General features: G+C 45.6%; 1 protein-coding gene across 1 annotated transcript in view; it reads right to left on the reverse strand.

Annotated features, from left to right (window-relative positions):
* The window catches only part of CDC42BPB (CDC42 binding protein kinase beta), a 709,648-nt gene that overhangs the window by 381,810 nt on the left and 303,150 nt on the right, over positions 1-24,688 (reverse strand). Inside the window, exons 14-16 of the mRNA XM_078660224.1 lie at positions 16,003-16,113; positions 8,310-8,554; positions 8,075-8,180 (exon numbers count right to left, since the gene is read on the reverse strand). Coding sequence (XP_078516350.1) covers positions 8,075-8,180; positions 8,310-8,554; positions 16,003-16,113 — 462 coding nt within the window. The remainder of the gene's footprint in view (positions 1-8,074; positions 8,181-8,309; positions 8,555-16,002; positions 16,114-24,688) is intronic.

Here is a 24,688-nt window from a genome sequence, read left to right on the forward strand (position 1 = left end):
CCAAAACTCAGACAAGTTACGGAGTGACGGAAGGCAGTGGACTGAATAGGGGGTGGGGTCAAACAGGGAGTGGGGGTGTGGCCAAGTCTCCAGTGAAAACTTTGACTTCTTTCTTGAAGCAGGATAAGGATGGGTTACATCCGATCTCAGTGGGGAGAGAGTTACAGATATTAGGGTCCATTCTAGAGAAGAAGCGGTAGTAGGTTTTCTTCAGCAGTAAGAAGCTCGTATTTCTGGAGCATATGTTCCCACCGAAAGGGTCAGTTTCTGGGACAGGTAGGAAGGGGTGTTGTGGTGCAACGTTTTAGTCATACAAGCAATTTTGAGATGCACCCTGGCCTCAAATGGCAGCAAATTTAGAGCCCGTAGGTCAGGGGTGATGTGATCACTTTTTTTTTATTGTTATGTTGTCCAAAAAACGAACAGTTGCTACTGAAAAGTGGAAACTGTATGAAACTGCCACCGAAGATCCTCCAGAAGGGGCAGTCTAATAGGAGGACCAATGGCCATGGCAAGCAGCTCGGGATACCAAACTCTTCCAGACCAGTTTGGGGACACAAGGATGACTTCAGCCCGCTCGTTCCTGATCTTCTTAAGAACCCTGAGCAAGGAGTGGTATGGACAGAAAGGTGTACAGGAGGCCTGAGCTCCACCTGAGACAAAAAACGTCTCCAAGTGATAGCCGTCTTGGAAACTTTAATGCGCAAAATAGCTGACACTGCGTGTTCTCGAGTGGTAGCAAACCGATCTACTCAATGCTCTCCCCATTGCTGAAAGAGACCTGCACCACCTCCGGAAGCAGATGCCACTCGTGCCCACTAGGCATCTTCAGCTGAGTTTATGCACCCTGGTGCCAGAATACCGGGAAAAGCAACTATGACCTACTTCAGGGCAGAAGCACCATTTGTATGGCCAAGAGAGCCACCACTTATTGGCGGAGCAAGGTAAAATTGTCCTCTGTCAGCTGTTTGAAAGCAGGTGGAGGGGTAGTGATGAAGGGGAAGGAGTAGCCCCTTTGGACAATTTCAAGAGCCCATTAGTCTGATGTTATAGACCTCCATTGGGGCAGGTGATGGCATATCCTGCCTCCGACTGAGTGCCCATAATGGTAAGAGGGCAAACTATAAGGGTTTGGATGCTGCTGGTGGACTGGCCCGACCTCTGGCTGCCTGATTTAAGGTGTCTGGTCTGTGAGTACTGCGTCCTCGGCCACGCAGAGGTTGGGAAGCTTGTGCGTCATCGTGGCTGGGAGGGTACAGATGAGGCTGGAAGCCTCTTCTGTGGCCACAAATTGACCATTCTGATAAAGCTGAGTTTGCTGTGTCAGTGCCTAGATCCTCTTAGCCACTGGGAAAGCTTTGGTATCCATGGAATTTAGCATTTCTTTGAGAAACATAAAAACACCAGCCAGTTTAGTGTCTTTATCACTAGGTCTATACTGTCCTGGTACTATCGGATTGAGTTTGTTCCTTGCCAGCCAATTGCAAATATGAGCATACATGTATCTCCAGTCTCCTCAGGTGTGCCACCATTAGAGCATTACAAAAGGGGTTGTGGTGATGGACGGAGCATCTGAATCAATCAAACACTCACACCCAGTCAAAAGATCTGTGTTTAATACATCACCGTTCTTTAGCCCACTCTGCCACCCCAGTTCAGAGCATGGCGTTTTATGAAAACCCATGGCACAGATTTTATACCAAAGGGCAATATCCTGAACTGGTAGTATAACTCGTCTATGATAAACCTCAGAAACTTCTTCGGTCTACTGTTCATCGAGACGTCCAGGTATGCGTTTTGGAGGTTTATTATTGCCATACAGTCCCTTTTTCACAGAGTTGGAAAGACCTCCTGTAGTGAAGTCATCTTAAGCTTTTGTGTCTCGATGAACTTGCTTAGTGCCCATTGATCTAGGCTGGGCATAAGTATCTTGTTCATGTTTGGTATCAGGAAGTAAACTGAGTACACTCCCTCACTTCTTTCTCTTATTGGCACTATCTTTTTTCCTTCTTGTTTAACTGATCTGTAACCTTCTGTCACAAGCACAATAGATCTTCTGTGCTGCAGATCTTTGGCCTGATCATCAGGTGTTTTTGTAATAGTACTATACAATAGCTATGTTGGATGATATTTTGATCTACTTGTCAAAGGGGACTGCTTTCCACTTCTGTGTGAATCCTCTGAGCCAGCCCCTTACTGGTGTTGCATATTGTGGGGGAGGGGGAATGATCCACTGGCAAATTCCATGTTTGCTGGAGCCACAACCTCCCCCCTGACCTCCCTCCTCCCTTGGGGTGCCTCCTCTCACCCCTTTGCAGTGATGGGGCCATTGCATTTCCAAAGAGACTCTCCTCTTTGAGGGGTGCGTTTATCACCGCCGCTTGCATTTCCTGCTTGATGCAGGAACCCCTGAGCCAATCGGGCCTTCTTAGGGTTGTACCAGAGCACAGATGCCAGCTGCTTGTGTCAGCCATGCCTAATGCTGACTTCAGGCATGAATCACAGCCTTTGACCTCTTTCTGTACTGCTCTGGGAGGTGCTGCATCAGCTCCTCCCACTGTTGATGTCCATACCTACTAAGAAGCACGCTCAAGTTAGCAATGCACCATTGAGTGGCTACTGACATTTCCATCTTGCGTCCCAGCATATCCAGTCTCTTACTATCTCTGTCAGGTGATGGCTCCATGGCAGCTGGAGTATTGGCTCTTTTTGTGCTATGGGGACTATAATGGAGCCAGCCATCAAACTACCCCTGCTGTAGGTTGTGCCATATAAAGAGTGCCTTAACTTATGGACATCCCTGCCTTGGCAGTAGCTGCCTCTGAAAGCCTCTCGCCCCTTAGTCTAAGACACTGTATATAGGTACTTCCTTTGTTCCTCCAGGATGGGTACATTGAAGTGATTGTCCTACCCAAAGAACATGGACAGTTGTCACCTCAAATTTCTACTTAGCCAGATTAAACATATTGAATGTTTACAAACAGAGGAACTGGTCAAGGTCGCAGATTGTGGATCAGATGGGGTGGTCCACTATTCTTCCTACAAGAAAGTAGTGGTAGTAACACCGTAAGCCTTTTTCTGAGAGAGGGCCCAGGTGTCAATGGTAATAATCATCCAGTTGTTGACAATGAAGGGAAAGTTTTATCATTGGAGTGGAGTAAGTCTACTGAGAGGTCACAGAGTAGGGTGGTAAAATCTATGGACAGGTGCGGAGTGCTTCAGTTTTAAAAAGACTTTGTAGCCAGAAAAGAAGACTATGACATAGCTGGTACCGCTTGAATGGTGCTCGTTGATTTGTTGTGGTTACACCTGTTTTTTTCTGATGAAAGAGAGGTCAATGACGTTTTCTTGGGCCACAGTCCCTTAGGTCTAAAGACTACAGGCATATCTGTCTGCACATTGAGAGACCACAAACATGTTCTATTAAAAGAAAGAATGAGGTGTGAGGACATCTGCAGCTTCTTCGCTCAGACTACGCATAAACCTACACATCTCCTGGAATAAAATGGATTAACTGTTAAATTCTTGCTTCTTTGCTTAACAGGATGATATTGGTGTTAGCATGTCAGAGCAAGAGAGCTCCAAATCCATGTCATCTTTTTATAATAGGACTCTGAACATTTTGCCTTTGTTTCCAAGTGAGAGAACAAACCCTAGTTCTTCCCACAGTGAAAGTTTGACTGCAAATAATATATGTTGATTGAAAGTTGGTATTGACCTGATAGAGCAACAGTTTTAACAGAGCACCATTAAGTGTGGTCATCTCTAGTGCAGCAAACCCCTCTAAATGAACTTTGAAAAGATGAATGGTCATGAGAAAGTCGTCAGGGGAGGGTCCAAAAAGATTGTGTCAAGGATGGGTGTGTAACTCAATGCATTCGCTAATCCACAAGTTACCAACATGCAATAAATCTGACCAGTTAGTTCAAATCGAAAAAGCAAAACTTTTGAATAAGGAGTCTTGCTCCCTTACTGACTCAAGACATATCAGGCAACAAATTAGGTTTCCAAGAAACAATGTTTGCATCTTGACTCCCCTTATCAACAATGCTTTATTTATTTATTTATTTATTTATTTAATTTCTTATATAGCGCTGGAATCAATCCCGTAAGGGTATCTCCGCGCTTTGCCAGCCATAGGATCATCAGGTAGTGTGACAGTTAAGAGGACAGGAATGCTTCTTGATAAAGAAGAGTCTTTAGTGTCTTTCTAAAAGACAGGTGGTTAGTGGTCATTCTTACATCGGTGGGGAGCTTGTTCCATAAGGCAGGTCCAACCGAGGAGAAAGCACGGTCTCCTTGTCTGGATTTCTTTGTAGCAGGGGGTTTGAGGAGAGCCTGATTACTTGACCGGAGAGACCTGCTAGGCTGATACAGCTCAAGAGATTGTGACAGGTATTTAGGGCTTGCTCCGTATAGGCACTTGTGGACCGTACAGCATATCTTAAAGTTGATGCGCTGCCGTATGGGGAGCCAATGTAGCTCTTCCAACAAGGGCCTAGAGGGAGTCCTGGCCGGTACACTCATGACCAATCTAGCCGCTGTATTCTGGACTACCTGCAAACTACCTACTGCATCTGCATTTGCTAATGTCAGCAGGCCGTTGCAGTAGTCCAGGCGGCTGGTGACCAAGGCCTGTACAAGTGTCTTCCTATAGGTGGCAGGGAGATACGGGAAGACACGTCTGAGAAGGCCGATGGTGTGGAAACACAGCCCAGCGATATAATTGGTGTGTTCCTTTAAGGTCAGTTTTTGGTCCAACTTCACCCCTAGATTCTTAACATGAGGTTTGGATGTGGGTACTGGGCCCAAATCTAATGGCCACCAGTCTAGGGACCAGGGGAGACTCGCCTTGCCAAAGAGCATAACCTCTGTTTTTCCCACATTGCATTGGAGGCAATTCACAGCCATCCAATGTGACACTGCCCTCATACCCTCAGCAAAGTTCTCCTTGACTTTAGGGCCAAGGGAGCTGAAAGGGTAGAGGAGCTGGGTGTCATCAGCGTAGGAGACCAGTATGAACCCATACTTCCGCACAATCTCAGCAAGGGGGGCCACATATACATTAAACAATGTAGGGCTAAGGCATGAGCCCTGTGGCACCCCCTTCGTGAGCACCCTTGAGATGGAACGAAAGGGGCCCAAGCTGATAGATTGTGATCTCCTGGAGAGAAAGCTCTCCAACCATGATAAGGCTAAGCCTCCAATTCCTACTCCCTGCAAACGGCTGAGAAGGATATTATGGGACACGGTATCAAAGGCTGCGGACAGGTCCAACAGCACTAGAATCATGGAACCACCTCTATCCTGTGACATTTTGATCTTATCTGTCACAGAGAGAAGGGCTGATTCAGTGCTGTGGTTGGGCCTGAACCCAGATTGAGAATGGTCCAGGCCCCCTGTCGCCTCGATAAAGCTGGAGATGATGGAATTAACGTGTTTCTCTGCCAGTTTGCTGATGAAAGGGAGGAGAGAAATTGGGCGAAGGTTGGAGAGTTCTGACCAGGGCAAGGTGGAATTTTTGCGTATAGGGTTCACTACCGCTTCCTTCCAGGATTGTGGGAGTTGTCCCTCGGCAAAGGAGAGGTTCAGCAATTTCTGAATGGAGGGTCCTAATATCTCGCTCAGAGGGGAGATTAATTTAGCAGGTATCAGGTCAGTAGGAGAGCCGGTCTTCATTTGATTGATAAGAGCAGTCAGATCTTTGATGGTTATATCAGGGATTACATGAAGGGTTTTCCCAGAAGTCACCATTGGGGAGATTTCAAGGACCTCGACATCCAAGGGACCTGAGACTGAGATAATTTTCTTGTATATCCCTTCTATTTTATCCTCGAAGAACTTAGATATTTCATTACAAAGATCTTGAGTGAAAGTATCTGGGCTCTCACACATCACAGGATTAGTGAAGGTCTGTATGATTTTAAATAGTTCTCTTGTAGAGTTGCCCGCCTCTGCAATTTGGGAGGTGAGGCTTATTTTCCTTGCTTTTTTTATATTTTTATAGTAAGTGGTCATAGCCTCCACGTATCGATTCTTATCTTTCCCATTGCCTGTCCGCCTCCAAAGTTTCTCCAACTTTCTACATCCCTGCTTTTCTATTTTAAGGGCCTCAGTGTACCATGCTTCCCTTTTAGCAATGGTAGATTTTTTTACATTTTTCTGGGGAGCCAGGATGTCAATGGCTACCGTCAGTGTGGAGTTGAACTTTGAGAGAGCAGTCTCGATGTTATCTGAGTTTAAGAGTATTGGCTGTTTCCAGGTTTGTGTGAACCTGGCAGGGGTGACTTTATGCCATGGTCTGCGTTTAGTGGACTACGTGGCGGGGTGATTTGTGGGATTAGGTAAATGTAGCAAGGAGAAATCTACCATTTTATGATCAGACCAATGAATGTGTTTAGGGGGGTGACAGTGAACATTGGGATAGTTTGTGTCCTGTGGTAGGGGATCTGCTATGCAGACATCCTAGATGGCTCTTCAGAGACTGTATTTCTATGGTCAATAAACGTGCAGGCATGCACCCTATAGTTGTTCCAAAGAGAACACTTTTTAAAATTATACAAGCCAGCTTCTTGAAAGTTGCTACGAGCATTGGGCACATGACTTGAACTCCCAAGCATTGTGGCATAGAATGCCTGGTTTGGCACAAGAAGAACAAGGATATTGCAACGCAGAAGCCGTACAGCACAGAATTGTGAAGTATGAAAAACACTCGTTAGAAAAAGGGAAACTGGTGACATTACACACCTGGAAAGAGGGATGACAAGCCAGGTATGTATTTGGATGCAGATCTCTGAATTTAGATACTTTGGTAATCTAGTCCTAGTGTCACCACTAGGTGGCAGAGGAATTGTAACAGTGATTTTGTATAACAAGCATTTGCAATGCAATAGGTCTTGCATTTGTTAAAGTTAGAGCTGTTGGCGTTGAAACTAAATGTTTTTAAAAAACAAAATTATTTGCAGTGGAGTTTTTATATTTGCATAACACTATTGCCAATGGTATAAAAAGGCAAAAGTAAAAAACATTGTAATTTTCAACACCAACAGCTCTAACTTTAACAAATGTGAGACCTTGCATATGTTGGGGTTGGAGTTATTGGCATTATAGATGCCAATGTTTTTTACGTAGCCATGTTGAAGTGTGCAGTACCATATGTGGCGAAAAGAGGTGCCATGGGACCTCTTTTGGTCAATACGGTACTGCACCACACCCTGCAGAAGATATGATAAATCCACCCTACCAATAATGCATTGCATGCAAGACAGTACCACAAGTACATTCAAACAGCTATGCCCATATATACAATTAGTAGCTTTGAAATGTGACAAAAGAATTATTATATTAATTCCGGATTAGGTTGTACTCTGTATGGAGCTGATGAAGGGAAATTTATAGGTGGTCTCATATAAATGTGAGATGTGCTAGTGAGTAAAGTAAAAACTCTGCCAACCTTGCTTAGGAACAAGCGTGTGTCCTGCCTGAAGCCCTTTAAGACAATAGTGCTCTGAGGCTGTAATTAAAACCTAAGGAGTAACAACACATGTATCAGGGGGTGTCCTCATGGGAGGTTACAAGAAGAGACAAGGTGGTACTAAGGAGGGAGTACTAAGCCTATTGACCAATGAAAAACTACCATTTACAAAGGACAGGGACAGGAGCCAATTAAAAAGATGGGTGGAAAGTGGGTGGAGCTTTATGCCCATATCCTGAATACAGTATATCTCGAAGTGACAGCGCAAGCGCTGCCAAGGCGAGACCTAAAAAGTGTTAACGGTTAATTGTTTGCTTGCAGGTCACTGGACTGTCAATCACAAAGAAGATAGAAACACAAAGTAAACAAACTGATATCAGTTGCTATTATTGTTTGAGTTTCCAAAAACTATTTTGTGCATGGCAAAAGACCAATGGAAGTGTTGCATCTGAGAATATGATAACAAAACAGTAAATAACCCTTTCTAACTGTCCAGCGCAATAGCAAAGTGAAAGGAGGACTGCAAAACGTACTGAAAATACTTGAAAAAAGAAAAGTGAGGGTTACAGTATTATAAATACTAAAAAATTGAATGTTTACCCTTTCCGTTTCTGAAGATAACTTTTTGTTTTCTTCATGTAGCATTGTTCTTTCTCGTTCATATTTCTCCTTGATCGTCCCAACAGCTTCCTCCATCTCACTTTGCCTGAAGAAAAACAGACAGTAACTCGATTAAGATTTACCCACCCTAGCTAATATCATTACTGCAAAATAAAGTGCTTAACTGTCTAACTGGGAAAAAAAACGTAAATATTAAATCTGTTCATTAACTCACCGCTCGCGCTTCGCCTTCTCCAATTTGTCTCTGAGCATCATGATTTCTTTCTGGAGTGCTAAATGTTGGCTTTCCCCATCGTGTATGCCCTTTTTTACTTGTTTTAGTTCTATGATATGCGATGCCTCTCGCCTTACAAGTTCCTCTTCATAAAATAGTATCTTCTTGTCCAGTTCTGATTTAATCTTGGAAATCTCCTGCTGATGCTCCAAAGTGGCTCCGGCAGATCGGCCGCCCTGCTTTAACTAAAACAAAATTTAAAAATAAATAAAATGGAGAATCATTTTAATTACCTGTAAGAAATTTTCAATTAATTAAGAATAACTTTAAATTAAAAACAAAAAAGTAATATAGCAGCCTGTAACTCAAAGTGCAGTTTTCAAGAAATCACAATATAAACGAATATATTTCCAATAAATTAGCCACTAACTTTCAAGTGGGCGTGTATACACAAAAGCGATATGCCGTCCAGCGTGAAGACACATGCATGCATGCATGCATGCATTATCAGGCAGCCGCCATTTTTCCCCCTTCATTATTTACTGGTCCAAGATGGTGGGTGCTACTTTGAGAGGTACATTAAAACAATTATTAAATACGGGAAAGTGCATTTTCAAAATGGAGTAGTGCAGAAGCAAATGACAGCTCCATGTGCTGCCCAGCTACTTTACAAATATATATAAATACTGCAGAGAACTGTGATTGGAGGGATTTGGTGCCCACAGAGGAGTGGGTGAACCGGGAACCAGTGAAAAAGTTTGACGCAGGGAAGGAGTACAAAAACACAAACTATCAGGGTGGGGAAACAATGGATGAGGTGGAAGGAGGGAGCAACATAGAGGGTGGAGGGTGTAAGGTGGTAATTGGTGGTGGAGGAGAGGGAGCAGTACAAGAGGGAGAGTGCAACAGAACTCATGAACTCTCATGGAGTGGTGATGAAAAAAGAAAAAATTTTGTTTCCTGAATGTGATACAAAAAGGGATGATGGACGGAGCGTTTGAGCAAATCAAACACTCACCCCCAGTCAACTGATCTGGGTTTAATCCATCACCATTCTTTAGCTCACTCCGCCACCCCAGTTCAGACAAGGCCATATGCAAATCAGTCTGACCCTGTGCCTCATGGGAACAGTCCAGCCCGAACTGCCAAGCCATGTCTTCCCTGGACCGGAAACAAGCATCCTGGGACCGGTTTCGGGTTCATAACCCTCATCAGCCAGGCTATCTTGAATCCAGTGACAAAGTGAGCAAGGGACTCACGTCTGAGCATACCCTGCCAACTTAGGGCGAACAAAGCAATACAAAAGGGGATGATGGACGGAGCGTTTGAGCAAATCACTCACTCACCCCCAGCCAACTGATCTGGTTTTAATCCATCACCATTCTTTAGCTCACTCCGCCACCCCAGTTCAGACATGGCCATATGCAAATCAGTCTGACCCTGTGCCCCATGGAAACAGTTCAGCCCGAACTGCCAAGCCATGTCTTCCCTGGACAGGAAACAAGCATACGCACAGACGGCAATTTTCAACTTGCTGTTTGCTTTTCCATGTAGGGACCAAATCCTTCGAAATATGGTCACCTAATCTGTACAACATAAACCTTCTTTTTAATGATAGTCGAAAGTGCGCCACTAAGTAGGGTTGCGGTTTTAGCTTTGTGTATGAGTTTATTACCGCCCAGGTGTGATGTCGCTTGGTCAATTTTCTTTTGCTCCAGTTAGATTATTTTTCCACAGGGAGGGCAAAGATGTAGCTGACCGATACTTCTTTACCTCCAATGGTGTTGTTTTATGCCTAGCCATTCAGGAGACACATCAGGCCAATCACACTGTTACTGGACGTGCAAGAATGCACATGGTAATCACCTCCTGTCAGAAGCGCGTGGAGGTGCGCGCAGTAAAACAGTTTCCAGGAGATAGCGCGAGGAAATGCGCACCTTCATGCTCAGCGTTCACTATTTTGGCTTTCAAGAGCGCAAGGGTGACGAACCACAATGCTGGAGACTCGCGCTGACACCGCAGAGGCTTTGTTGGGCTCGCAGGGATGAACGAGTGGAGAAAAAGATATGAGGTAGGCGCTCGAGAGTCAACACGCGCACCTTCAAATTCCCAAGCCTCGCTTGCATAAAATGTAAATATGTTTCTGGTACTCACAACCGGTACCGATGATCCAGTCCTCCCTCTAAACAGCAATGGGGACTCCCTTCTTTGCATAAGCAGAATTTGGTGTGCGTATCAACCAAATCTCTGATCTGCCACAATGTCTTTTCTTCACATCGGCAGTGCTCCAGGCAGTCCCACAACACGAACCTGCTCGTCGCCAGTATAATGTTCTTCTTTATAGATGACAATGTTATGTTATTTTATTTTTATATAGCGCAAATCACCACTGGTCTCTAAGCGCTTTCCAGAAAAGGCACAGATCACTAGCGTCACCGGGCTTAAAGGCAGCGGGGCGGCACTACGCCAATACTAATGTTTCTCTGAACAGGTGAGTCTTTAAAAACGTTCTGAAGGAGAGCAGAGCCGATTCCTTTCGCAGATGCTCTGGCAGATCATTCCAGATCTGTGGAAGGAGAGCTGAGAACGCTCTTCCCCCTTTGGTTTTAAGATTATACCTAGGAGAGGCCAGTCTAACGGCCTCGGAAGAGCGTAAGGCTCTACCGGGCACGTACTTTTTCACTCTATCTTTTATATATTTAGGTGCAGTCCCATAAATAGCCTTATGGGCTATACAAAGACTTTTAAATTGCACACGCTGTTCAACAGGCAGCCAGTGCAATTTGTGTAGTAATGGAGTGGCTCTCGTTCTCCTGGGGAGTCTAAAAATGAGCCTAGCCGCATCATTTTGCACAACTTGCAGTCTCCTAAGGAGCTTCTGGGAGATGCCCAAATAGAGGGCATTGCCGTAATCCAGCCGAGAGATGACAGTGGTGGAGACAATGGCTTGTAATGCAGAAGAAGAGAGGAGAGGCACAAGTTTCCGCAGCTGCCCGAGTAAGCCCGTCACGACTTAACAGGTATAGCCCTGTAACAGGTATAGCCCACCGCCAAATGTTCTGTGCTAGTTGAGAGAGTTGCAGGGAGTGTGTTCCGCCCTGCTTTTGTATGTAATACATGGCTGTCATGTTGTCTGTGTGGACTAACAAAGCTTTGTTTGAAACATGTTCTTGAAAAGCTTTCAGTGCTAAGAACATGGCAAGTAACTCCAGGTGACTGATATGGAGTAGTTGTTGTTGTGGTGTCCACCTGCCTTGTATGGTGTGTTGCAGTAGGTGGGCTCCCCAGCCGAAGAGCGATGTGTCCGCTGTCAAGACTATCTGAGGAACTTTCTCTAGGAACGGTCGTCCTTTGGAAAGGTTTTTGGTGTTCCACCACTGCAGAGAGCGATGAGTTCGACCGTCTACCAACACTAGGTCTGTTAATTGGCCTTGAGCCTGGTTCCATTGACATGCTAAGCACTCTTGGAGGGGACGCATTTGTAGTCTTGCATGGGGCACTATAAAAATGCAAGAGGCCATCATCCCTATGAGCTGCATGAACACTCGTGCTGGCAGGGAGTATTGTGGTTGAAATTTTGTGAGAGGAGCTTGCATGCTGGCTATCCTTACTGGAGTGGGATAAGCTAGAGCTTTGGAGACATTTATTGTGGCACAGAGGTACTGTTGTATCTTGGATGGCTGTAGAGGGGACTTGGTGTGGTTTATTGTGAACCCCAAGTTGTGCAGCAGTTGAATAGTGGCATGCGCGTGCTGCACACACTGATTGTATGAGCTGGCCTTTATGAGCCAGTCGTCGAGGTATGGGAAGACGTGGATGTGCTGTCTTCATAAGTGTGCTGCCACTACTGCTAGGCACTTGGTGAATACTCTTGGTGCTGTTGTCACTCCGAATGGGAGTACTTTGAATTGATAGTGCTGTCCGTCTAGCACAAATCTTAGATACTTCCTGTGAGATTTGTGAATGGGAATATGGAAGTATGCGTCCTTGAGGTCTAGAGTAGCCAGGAAGTCGTCTTGTAACATGAGAGGAAGGACTTGCTGGAGTGTGACCATGTGAAAATGGTCTGACTGTATGTATATGTTTAGAGGTTTGAGGTCTAGAATAGGCCTTAGACTCCCTGGCCTCGTGCTCCGGTGAGAGACACAGGTTGCACACCTCATGTAGATCGGTGTGGGGAAACTTCGATCCACATTGAGGACACCTCTTGAATGGCGTCCTTTCCATGAGCCAGAGAGTGAGGCCTAGTTAGGCCCGAAGGCCTTAGTCGACGACCGGAATCAAAGACTTCGAAGTGGAGAAGGACCGCGCCGATAGGGGACGTGATCGAAACAATACCGTCGAAATGGTGACGATTGCGCACCGAAGGAAACCGATTCCAAACTGGAGCGCTGGAAACACATCCGAGCCTGGTGGCGGAAAAAACAATCTGGGGATGGAGCCAATGCCTATGTGCAATATGGTCCAAAGGAGGAGTCACCTATCTTGTGACTTCCAACAATTTTTCAGGACAAAAACAAACTGCAAACATCCGGGCCCAACACTAGGTGGCGATCTATGCACAGTGTGCAATCTGCAGCTCATATGCCTCGTACAGCTACTTTCCACAATAGAAATAGCAATGGGCAAGAGTGAAGTGGCTCAAAAGGAGATCTCTTGAGCATATTAAGAACGATGTTAAGATTTCATACCGGAGTAGACGGTATCCGGGGCGGGATAACCCTTTTAAGCCCTTCCCTGAAAGTCTTAATGAGTGGCGAAGAGCGAAGTGTGTTGCATATGTTCAGGGTAAGCAGCCACAGCACCTACATATAATCTAGTAGAAGTGTTGGTGAGGCCTGATTGTTGAAGGTGGAGAAGGTAAAAATGTCTTGTACCGAAGGTGTAAGTGGATTGATATGTCTGGGAAGACAATAGTGTACACAATGTTTCCATTTGACTGCATAACCGGCCCTAATAGTAGGCCTTCTTGCGTCTCAAAGAGTAGGCATACACTCCTCAAACAGATTGAGATAACCAAACTCTAAGACCTCAGGAGCCAAATGGCAGGCTGAGTAGCTGAGGATAGTGCCACAGTTTTGCATGCGTAGGTTCGGCTTGTTAGGGAGCTTCTCATGGGGAACTAGAGAGAGCTCTAAGAGAGTGGATTACTGTGCATGCCCAGGTTGAGGCTACTAAGATGAGAGTAAAGGATGTCTGCCTCCGCTTGCGGAATAAAAATGGTAGGAGCGGCAGAGGTGGAAAAACGTTGGCAAATATCCCAGACTAGTTCATCCATAGTGCACTGGCCATGACTGTGGGTGTGGTAGCCTGGCGGCAACGATTGGGCATGTTGAATTTTCGGCAGTGGCAAACAGATCTATCAGTAAAAAAACAAAAACACCACTGGAACTAAGGGAGTAGAGTCTGGTGGTGGAGTTCCCAATTGTGCACTTGTCTGATGCGTCCTGGTGAGTAGGTCTGCCAAGTCGTTGTCCTGACCTGAAATGTACTGGATGACAAGATGCACTTTGTGATGTATCGCCCACCGCCTGATGATCTGGGATAAAGCAGACAGCTGGGGGGAGTGTGTGTCCCATTACTTTTGTAGGTAAAACATGGTCATGGTGTTGTCCATCTGGAATAACACAACTTTTTTGTGAATGAGTGGAGAGCAAACTGAATAGCCAGCAAGTCCAAGTGGCTGATGTGAAGACTGCTGTGTGGGCGTCTACAAGCCCTATAATGTATGCTCTTGTAAGTGTGCTCGCGATCTGGTGAGCGAGGCGACGTCCTGATGATCTCCTGTGGAACTGGGTCTAGAAAAGGACATTCCAGTAAGACTTTTTATGTTCCACCACTGGAGAGAGCGATGTATACGGCTGCAAATCAACACTAGAACTTCCCACAGACCCTCCGCTTGAGAAAACTGTGCCGTTAGGCAATACTGTAAGGGAAGTATGTGAAATCGTGCGCGAGGAAGTATTCTAAGTGATCACTGCAAACCATGCGTAGAGTTTTTTTTTTAAAAAGGAAGAAAGCCTAAGGTGTGCTTTGGTAGCGCTGCTGACATCATTAGGTTTGGCTTTGTAGACATATACTGTTGCTCAAATGTGCAATGCATGCAACATACGTGACACAAAAGACAAAAAACAAATGTACACACACAAATTACACTATTGCACAAGTTGCTGGTCTCAGGAACCGTGGTAAGAGAGAAGCGTCATGTGTGTAGATGGGGCCCGGAGTCCCAGTACTCACGTCCCCAAGGGTCCCGAAACATGGCAAATGAGCAATAGTCTTATTTATGTGTATTTGTTTTGTTGACTTTTGTATCACATATGTTACATGCATTGGCCTTTGAGCAAAAGTGTATAACTACAGGGCCGAACCTCCTTCCGCGCCCAGTGTGGCTTTATAATTACACCCATATGGGTTAGTTTTATTGTGTACCGATTACATATGCATGGCCATTCTGTTAATGATGTCAGTCGCGGTATCATGGCAAAGCTTGATGGGGTTTCTTCCTTCTAAAAAAATAAACCATTATTAGATTTTACCCTCCCCCCAACCCACCCCAAAGGTAACCAGAAAATAGATCTAGTTTACTTTAAATGTCTGCATATTAAAAACGTTTTCTATAATCGAGTTAAGGACCCAGGAAGGCTGAATAGTTAACCTTGCATTGAACTTTTTTTTGGTACTCACGGTATGGGAGGATCGGTAAATTTGGCAAGTTACTAATTACGGATCAACCAGATCATTTCTATATTTTGCCTCTAAATGGTCTTGCAAATTGTCTACATAAATATATGTTGATATGATCAGTAACTATCTATTTGGATAACCGGTTTGTGAATATATGTAGGCTGAAAGCTCATCACTTTAATGTTCTTCAAGATATTTCTATACACCAAAAGGACTATTTAATTCGGGTTGTCGGACAAGCTCTGAATGTTTCTCGGCGTGGTGAGTCAGCTGCATATACAGTGCACATTTTCTGTTCTTGATGACGATGTCTTAATACTGGAAGAGGGTTTTTGAGGAGATCTCCAGGGTCATTCAAAGTCCTATTTATCCCTGTGCCCGGTTGATTATTCTTGGTACCTCTGGTGTAGTTCCCTCAGAATTGAAATGTATTACATTTTTCATGATTGTAACTTCTCAGATCCTTGTAGCACAGTATTGGCTCGAACCAAATCCCCCATTGGCCGACAGTTGGTATAAGCAGTTCATAGATATTTATGGGCAAGAGCTGTCCCTCGCTCTGAGGAATCCTGAAAGAAAATATTTACAGCAAATGTGGGATTTGGTTGATATGAATGGGGCAGCTGGCTCATGAGTGGATCTTTGATTTTTTAATGATTTTATATTTTTGTTCTTAGCAGAGGAAGTAGAATTAAATCATGGGCTCGCCGCGTTCTGTTCTTTTTTTCTTAGTTTGCTTAATACGTCTTACGGTGCTATCAGTTTGTTGCATTAATTTTGTAGAGATGTGCAGAAAATCATTAACAAATATAATAAAAAAACAGAATGCTTATCTTGTTAGAAAAACACATGGGTTAGATACTTTAGAGATAACTTTGGAATAGAAACACTTCTAACATAACTGACAAAGAAATCTCATTTCTAAAGACTTTTACATATCACTCATTAAATACAGTAACTCTGCAAGCCAGATATATATTCTTAAACATTACAAATACTTTCTAACCTTGAGTGATTCCACCTCACTTTCCAGTTGCTTGGAGAAATTTTCACTGTGCTCTCGCAGTTTGCGTTCTTTTGAAGCCTCTCCTGTGATCTCCTCAAGTTGAGACTCCAACTGAGAAAAGAAAAATTTGATCAGCTAATTCACTTCTTTAAAAACTCACAAGTATTTATTCTGAATGTTCAGGCTGCTTGTCTTAAGTAATCTTTATATTTTATTTTTGCTATCAAATTCTTTTGACAAGGGATATAATTTAAACTAGTGGTTCTTAACCTTTTTACTTATGTGGTACCCCAAGTAATCACTACTGGAACCACTGGACCCCCCACTGAATTTTGATTGGAATCCGAGGTCCCTCACTTAGTCATTACTGACTACAGGGACCCCGGCCTAAGCATTTTTTTTGTTGAGAATCCGAACCACAAAACAATAGACAAACATACAGAAACCAGCATTCACAAATGCAGAAATATTTTATTTACTTCACAACTATTTAAAAAATATATATATTAATTGGAAGATTGGAGCTTTTCTATATTCAATTGAGGCCACCCATTGTCCATACTGTATCCTGTTTGATGCACATGCACTACTACCACGAATCAACCTGAGGATACTAACTGACTTTTTAGCCTTCAAATTGACATTTTCTTTCTTTATTCACATACACTTTATTATCCGTGTTATTTAATTTTGTAAGTAGTCGTGGACTGCCTGATTAGGCATCAGAGTCTCCCAGGGATTCCTGTACCAATGATTTGAATGAAATCAATACAATAAAATAAAGATCTGAGCCAAAACGCTTCCCGCTACTTTGAACTTTGCATTTTCCCCCCATATAAACTAATCAGAAGCATGCAGTGAGAACAGATATTTAGATGTTGTTCTTTGATCAATTACGAAAAAAACTGAAGGGGGTCCCTGTATTTTTCAATTTTTTTTGAAAGACCTATTGTATATAACCCCTCATAACTCAAGATCCTAATTCTAAAGCAACCACATAATCAGTAAATATACAAAATAGACATGAAATTAAAACCAATATTAAACATTTTTTACAACTTATGTTGATATCAAAATTAAAAAATGTGACAATCCACATGAAGAACAATAAAATGCACTAAAATACAAGTGCATTTTATTGTTCTTCATGTGGATTGTCACATTTTTAAATCTTTACTGTATGGCATTGTATTTTTGATATCAAACAATATATTCAATGTAATAAATTGTAAAAAAAAATATTGGTTTTAATTTCATGTCTATTTTGTATATTTACTGATTATGTGGTTGCTTTAGAATTAGGATCTTGAGTTATGAGGGGTCATATACAATAGGTCTTTCAAAAAAAATTTTGAAAAATACAGGGACCCCCCCTCAGTTTTTTTTCATATTTCTCCTTGTCCCTAATTGGATACCAAAGGAGTCCTCCCTTTTTTTTGATCTTTGATCAATTACAACACAAACATATCCCGGAGTCTCAATCCAGCAAAGACAAAGGCAGACTGATTATTACCAAAACTAACCAAAATATTACAAAATTTATACGGATTCCCATCACTCACCAGTTCCGGTGACATGCTTCATCATCTGGGTCTCCTTTAACAGGGCTACCACTCCACCCTAGTGATGGAGGCGCCCAAGGATGTTTTAAGATTCTTGTACCAAACAGATGTGAGCAAAATGTTAATATGTCGAGAGTATGGGAAGGAAAAATTTGCAGTGCTACAAAGGTGTGATGTGAATATTAAAATTGTTGCATAATGAGACCAAAACTTTATTCTTTGTCCATTACGAACAAATCTTAAAAACAGTGCGAATGGACGGTTTCAACAAATATCCGTCCTCTAATATATATTGGTCAACATGTTTCAGCACTTCAATGGGCAGAGATGCGCCCAGTGCTTTCGTCAGGACCTCTATAAAAATAGTTGCTACTGCAGACAAGTGAATTTTAAACAATAAAAATGACCAAAAAGGATACACTGTGACTCGAATCGCACAGTTGACAGTCTTCCCGCCCCTTGGACAAATCTCAAGGGTATGGAGAAATCACCTCGCCCCACCTGGCAACAGCTCAGGGTGAAAGAGGCACCGCTCTTTCCGTCGGTACCTCCGGCGTCCTTCTCAGCCGGCTCTACGGTTGCGAAGAGGCTCAAAGGTGGCGCGCATTAAGTATGTGAGACCGGGTTCAAGTCCCACTATGGTATTTCAAAGGGAATAGGAGGGAAAAGATGAGTAATGCCTTTGAGAAATCTATCTAGAACAGGGGCCTTGAAAAGAGGGCTGATCAGGAAGCCTAAGAAAGGCTGATATAGCAGCAAGGAAGCCCATGATAGTGCCCAGAGCATAGTCCTGCTGGGCCAAAGAAAGAAGGAACAGTAGGACTTCAGAAAGAGGGACAGAAAGGGGATCCACAGCCTTTGCTGCGCACCATGCCACAAACTTGTTCCACCTGCAGGCGTATACCAACTTAGTGGAGGGATGCCTGGCTGACAGAATGACATCACAGACTTCAGGAGGCAAGTGAAAAGGAATCAGCTGCCGCTGCTCAATCTCCACGCAAAGAGGTGGAGACTGGACAGTTTTGGGGTGGAGGAACGTCCCCTGCTGCTGCAACAGAAGATCCTCCCGAAGAGGCAGATAGATCGGGGGATCCATGGTCATACTGAGTAGCTCGAGATACCAAACTCTTCCAGCCCAGTCCGGAGCCACAAGAATAACTTGGGCCCGGTTGTGCCTGATCTTCTCCTGCAGTCTGGGCAGAAGTGGTATAGGCGGAAAGGCGTACAACAGGCCGCAACTCCACTAGTGACGAAAAACGTCACCTAGCGAGTGCCGCCTTGGAAATTCCAAGCGGTACAAAAGGGGGTGGTGATGGACGGAGCATCTGAATCAATCAAACACTCACACCCAGTCCAAAGATCTGGGTTTAATACATCACCGTTCTTTAGCCCACTCTGCCACCCCAGTTCAGACATGGCTATATGCAAATCAGTCTGACCCTGTGCCTCATGGGAACAGTCCAGCCCGAACTGCCAAGCCATGTCTTCCCTGGACCGGAAACAAGCTATCCAGGCTGATGAAGGCTGATAGCCAGAAACCGGTCCTTGGATGCTTGATTCCGGTCTGGGAAAGACATGGCTTGGTAGTTCGGACTGGACCCATGAGGCACAGGGTCAGAGCTGATTTGCATATAGCCAGTGTCTAACCCAGGGTGGTGTGGAGTGCAAAAAAACGATGGATTTAGGCCCAGATCCTTGTACTGGGGTGAATGTATGACATTGTTCTACATTCTGTCCATCAACTGTGTTTTTTGGAAATTCCAAAGCACAGAACTGCTGACATTGCGCGTTCTCTTCGGTGGCGAATAGATCTAACCTCCAAGTGAAGATGCCATTTGTGATCCATCATGCACCTGCGGCTGAGTTTGTCCGCCCTGGCGTTCAGTGAACCTGCCAGGTGTTGAACCACCAGGAAAATGCCCCGATGTTCCAGCCATGTCCAGAGGGGCAGAGCCTCCTGACATAGCGTCCACAACCCCACCCCGCTCTGTTTGTTGCAGTAACACATGGTGGTGGTGTTGTCTGTGAACACCTGCACTACTCTCCCCTTGACAGAGGGAAGGAATGCCTTTGTGCAAGTCGGATCGCCCAGAGCTCCAGAAGGTTGATATGGAGCCTGAACTCTGCCGGAGACCCTATGTCTCTGATCTCCGCCTCTCCCATGTGGCCACCCCATCCCAGGAGGGACGCATCCATCAACACTGTGTGCTCCGGTTGGGGAAGGGAGAGGGATCTGCCATTGACCCAATGCCGGTTTGTGAGCCACTACTGCAATTGTCGTGCAGTGCCCTCTGAGATCTGGACATTGTCGGACAGGTTCCCCTGATGCTGCGCCCACTGGAACTTCAAGTCCCACTGCAGAGCCCGCATATGCCACCTGGCATGATTGATCAGCAGGATGCAGGAGGCCATGAGGCCCAGCAGCTTCAGGGTCATTCTGACCGAAACCCGGGACAAGGCTGAAAAATTGGAAGCATAGCCCGAATGTCCCGGACTTGCTGTTTGTGAGGGTAGACACGAAACTGTCCAGAACTGCACCGATGAAGAGGAGCTCTGAGAGGGAATTAGGTGCGACTTTGGCACATTGATGGAGAACCCCAGCAAATGCAGGAGGTCGGCCGTAGTCTGAAGGTGGGAGACTGTCCGGGGCGAGCCCGCCTTCAACAGCCAGTCGTCGAGATAGGGGAAGACTGGAACCCCTGGTCTGTGCAGATGAGATGCGACCACTGCAATCACTTTTGTGAACACCCGAGGGGCGCTGGTAAGGCCAAAGGGAAGCACGGTAAACTGAAAGTGCTTGTGGCCTATCATTAACCGCCGGTGTGCCGGGAATGTGGAAATATGCGTCCTGCAGGTCCAACGCTACTATCCAGTCTCCAGGGTCGAGGGCAGACAAGACCTGAGCCAGAGTTAACATCTTGAACTTCTCCTTTCGGATGAAGTGATTGACGTCCCTGAGGTCCAAGATAGGACACATGTCCTTGTCCTTCTTGGGCACCAGAAAGTAGTGGGAGTAACAACCACGTCCGACTTCTGGCGCAAGAACGAGCTCGATAGCCCCCTTGGCCAAGAGGGCCATGACTTCCTGTTGAAGTGCCAAGTGATTCCCCGACATGCGGTGGTACTGGGATGGCATGGCTGGAGGGGTAGTCTCGAAGGGGAGGGAGTTGTCCCTTCGGACTATTTGTAAAACCCACCTGTCCGAAGTGATGGTGCGCGAATGGGGGAGTGATGGCGAATCCTGCCACCCACTGGCGTTTGATGGGCCTGAAAAACCAGACTAGGAAGGTTTGGAGGCAGTAGTGGCGGAGGTGGAGGTGGACTGACCCGCCCGCTGGCCCCCTGACCCGGCTCGGCAGGGCCCACGTCTGCGCTGAGAATGTTGCTGCGCAGGCCTGTGGCTCTGAAGCAAAAGTGTCGGGCGACCCTTCCGTGACCACGAAAGGAGCGAAAAGCAGAAGGCGGAGGAGAGCGCGTGGCGGTAAGGCCCAAGGACTAGGCCGTAGCCTGCGAGTCCTTAAAGCGCTCCATCGCACTATCTGCTTTGCTGCCAAAAAGGCGAATGCCATCTAAGGGCATGTCTGTCAGAGTGTTCTAAACATCCCCAGAAAAAACAGTTGTCCTCAGCCAGGCGTGGCGACAGAGCGCCACTGTCGTGGAAATCGTTCTGCCCAGCGAGTCGGCAGTATCATGGCCACAACAGATAGTGAACATAGCTGCATCCCTCCCTTCAGCAATAGCTTGAGAGAGCACTGTCCGGGCCTTATCCGGACATTGAGGCAGCACGCGCGCCACAGTATCCCACACAGAGTGGGAATAACTGCCCAAGAGGCATGCGGTATTCACCGACCGCAGCCCTGAACTGGCGGAAGAAAAAAATATTCCTACCAAACTGCTCCAGTTTCTTGGATTTCCTGTCTGTAGGTGCGGTAGGGAATAAGCTCTGGGACGTAGAGGCTTGGACAACCAAGCTCTCAGGAGTGGAATGTTGGGAAAGTAAAAGGGCGTCGCCCGAGGCCGGGCGATGGCGTTGTGCCACATTCCTATCCACAAGTGGTGGGCCTGGACCAGATGTCCAAAAGAACATCCGAAAGTGCTTCAATAAAAGGCAGCAGTGGCTCCACAGAGGTAGCTGCCAGCTGAAGCACTTCTACCAGGAGGTTAGTCCTGACGGCCACTGTAGGGAGGTCGAGGCGGAGAGCCTCGGCCGCCCTACCCAACACCACTGCATAACTTGCACCCTCCTCCGTAGCCAGGGTAGGAGGTGTTAGCATGCCAAGGTCAGGAGAGGTATCAAGACCACTGGCATCCCCCAGCTCCTCTGTCCTGTCCGGGTCAAGCTCACATCGTGCTGTGAGAGGGTCCTCAGACCACTCCCAGTCCTCCCTTTCCTCCCGAAGGCTGATGAACTGGCCGAAAATACGGAGGATAGCCATAGGGATAGAAATCCCCCATTGGCGTCAGAATCGGCATAGAGCGACGCCGGTCCAGCGCTGCATCCACATCGGGTCTGAAACCGGGGGCGACGTCGGAGGTGGTGCCGGTGGGGTCGGTGGAGGTGTCACAAGGTCAACCGGTGTCGACCGAGATCCGAGCTCGGATCCATGGAGTCCTGCGGTGCCAGATCAGACAGCGATGCCGGAGCTGCCAGCAGTAAAGAGCTAGGACCCCAAGTCGGGCCCTCGAGGCCCTAAGGCACACCGGCGGGGCCCGACGGCCCAAAGAGGCGAGCCATGGCTGACAGAAATTCCTGCAGCTAGGCCAGAGTCGCCGACGGACCCAGGAAGGGCAAGTAAGCCAGCGGCGACTGCGTTTTCTCCGCCGGAGCCGCGGGGGAAGCACCACCCGCATGTATTGCTCTAGCTGCACCAGCAGTCGAGCGACTCGAAAAATAGAGACAAAAGGGGCTCGAAAAACTCAGTCAAAAAGTGACTGGGTGTACCGCTCTCTCCGGATCTACGCTTGCTGGTGTGGAAAAAGAAAGAACTGACATCAGTGTGCTAGGGTGGCATCTAAGTAGCTGCCGCGACATCTCGGCAAGCACACCTCCAATAACGGACGTGGAGCTGCACACCTCCATCTTCTGACATGCAGGGGTACTGCTGACGAAACCTTTCCGGATCCAGTCAGACGCCTGGGGTAATTATAAGGTAAGGAATCTATCACTACATGTTTTTTTCAGATTTACTCTTGTGGAATCACCTACATTTCTGAAATGATCAAAGTTAAGCTCAAAGTTAAGCTATGGATTTCATACGGCAATATGCCACTGTCAAAAATACGGGCCACTGAATGACTAAGATCCTCCTAAACAAAAGATATAAATATTTTCATCATATTCTGGAAATAGTTCAAATGCTATGCAGAGAGCAATCATACTTCCTTTGCAACAACTAGCAAATTACCTCAAACTGTTCGGTTGTTTGTGCTTGTCAGCTTACAGTAATTATGTTAACTATCAACCAAAGAACTTAGGAACTTGCAGAGCTCAAATTTGAATAATCAGTATGATACAATGAATGCCGTACATTTTTTGAAAAGTGGAGCACCTATATGAGAAGTGATTTGAAGCAGTTTGCAAAGCCGCCTACATAAGAGCAAGACAGTCATAAACAAGGTGTTTGGGAGTGGTAATTAGTGCAGATATATACCAACTGGATGCCTCACTACAGGGGGGGTATAACATTCTGAGTAGTATCTAGGAGCAGGGAAGCAGTATGAAAGGTTATCTGATAAGCCCTTGGAACTCAAAGAGGGAGTCCACTGAGGAAAAGTGGGAAAGTATGGTTGAGTCCTTCAAGGACTGGTGGAGAACTATGCAGAACATTTTCTGCCAGAATGAAATTGGCTGTGACGGACCACTGCAGAGGCAGTCTCTATCAGAGACCAAGTTGATACTCACTACATGGGGGAGTGAGAGGTTAGAGATATTCAAAAGGTATATCATCTGAAGGACAACATCCATCACATAGATACAGTGACACACTAACAAGATGTAACGTGTCTTCTTATATCAAGAGGTGTGAAGCAGGAGTGAGTCTTTTACTGCACTTATTACTCCCTTCCTGGAGGTATTACCTAAAGAAAGGTGTGGCCCTTGTTCTTCACAAGTGCCATGCTTCAGCAATGGACCCTTCATCACTGATGTTCTACAGATTTAACCACAGCAGGCACTGGAGCTCTTAAGAGGGCTTCTAGAGTTTGTAAACCGCCAAAATGGTGAGGTGTTTCGGACCTATTCAGATAAAAAATATGTGAGGATGGTGTGTGGTGCAAACTGTTTATTCATTAACCTCTGTACTGCATTTGTTAAATAATGAACTGTGGGGCCTTTACAAATGCAAACCCCATAGTCTAAGACCAACATGTTTCTGCCCTCTTCCTAATGACCCTATGCAGGCAAAGGCCGTTCATTAGGACTGGCCTGATCCTCCTCATCTACTAATCCAACCTCCTGTAAGGTTGTTTCTCTAATTTTGTATGTGGATGAAAGATAATGACACAACTATATCTGGAGTGAAACAGTATAGCATCCGGTACTGTGACTGGCTTTTTACCTAGCGTTAACCAGTGTCTTAAGAGTACAGACATTTATCGAGCAGTCACGATCCTCCTTGACATTGGTCCTCTGCAAGATCTCAACTTGAAGCAGAGTTATGTTAGTTTCACCATCATGTGTTCCACATACAGTAAGTCCCTTCGTGACCAAGGAACCTCTATCCCACATTGTAAACTGTTGGTCTCATCCTCCAGTGCAGAGGAAAAAAACATACATAGCAATGTTGCACCACTATTTTCGTTGTTGATGCTAAAAACTATAAATTTCCAAACATTATCAAAGCAGTATTTCTCAGTTACCACTTTTTGGTTCAGCAGAGCTTGATATGCTATGGTACAAGAGTCTTGAAATGGAAGAGATCTCTGGAAAGCCAATTGCTTCCTCTGACCCCTGAAGCTTCAAATCCTCACTGGGGTTTTTATCCACTGCTTTCATTCAATGAGCAGGATCAAGAAGGCATAAACGTATTTGAGGGAGGAATGCAGCTCCAAATGACAAATTGGTGTGCTAGATGTGTGCACATAATGCCCAAGTATTGCGTGCTAAGAGTACAGAAAATCAAGCA

The sequence above is a fragment of the Lissotriton helveticus genome, chromosome 9 (assembly GCF_964261635.1).
Source record: "Lissotriton helveticus chromosome 9, aLisHel1.1, whole genome shotgun sequence".
Lineage (NCBI taxonomy): Eukaryota > Metazoa > Chordata > Amphibia > Caudata > Salamandridae > Lissotriton > Lissotriton helveticus.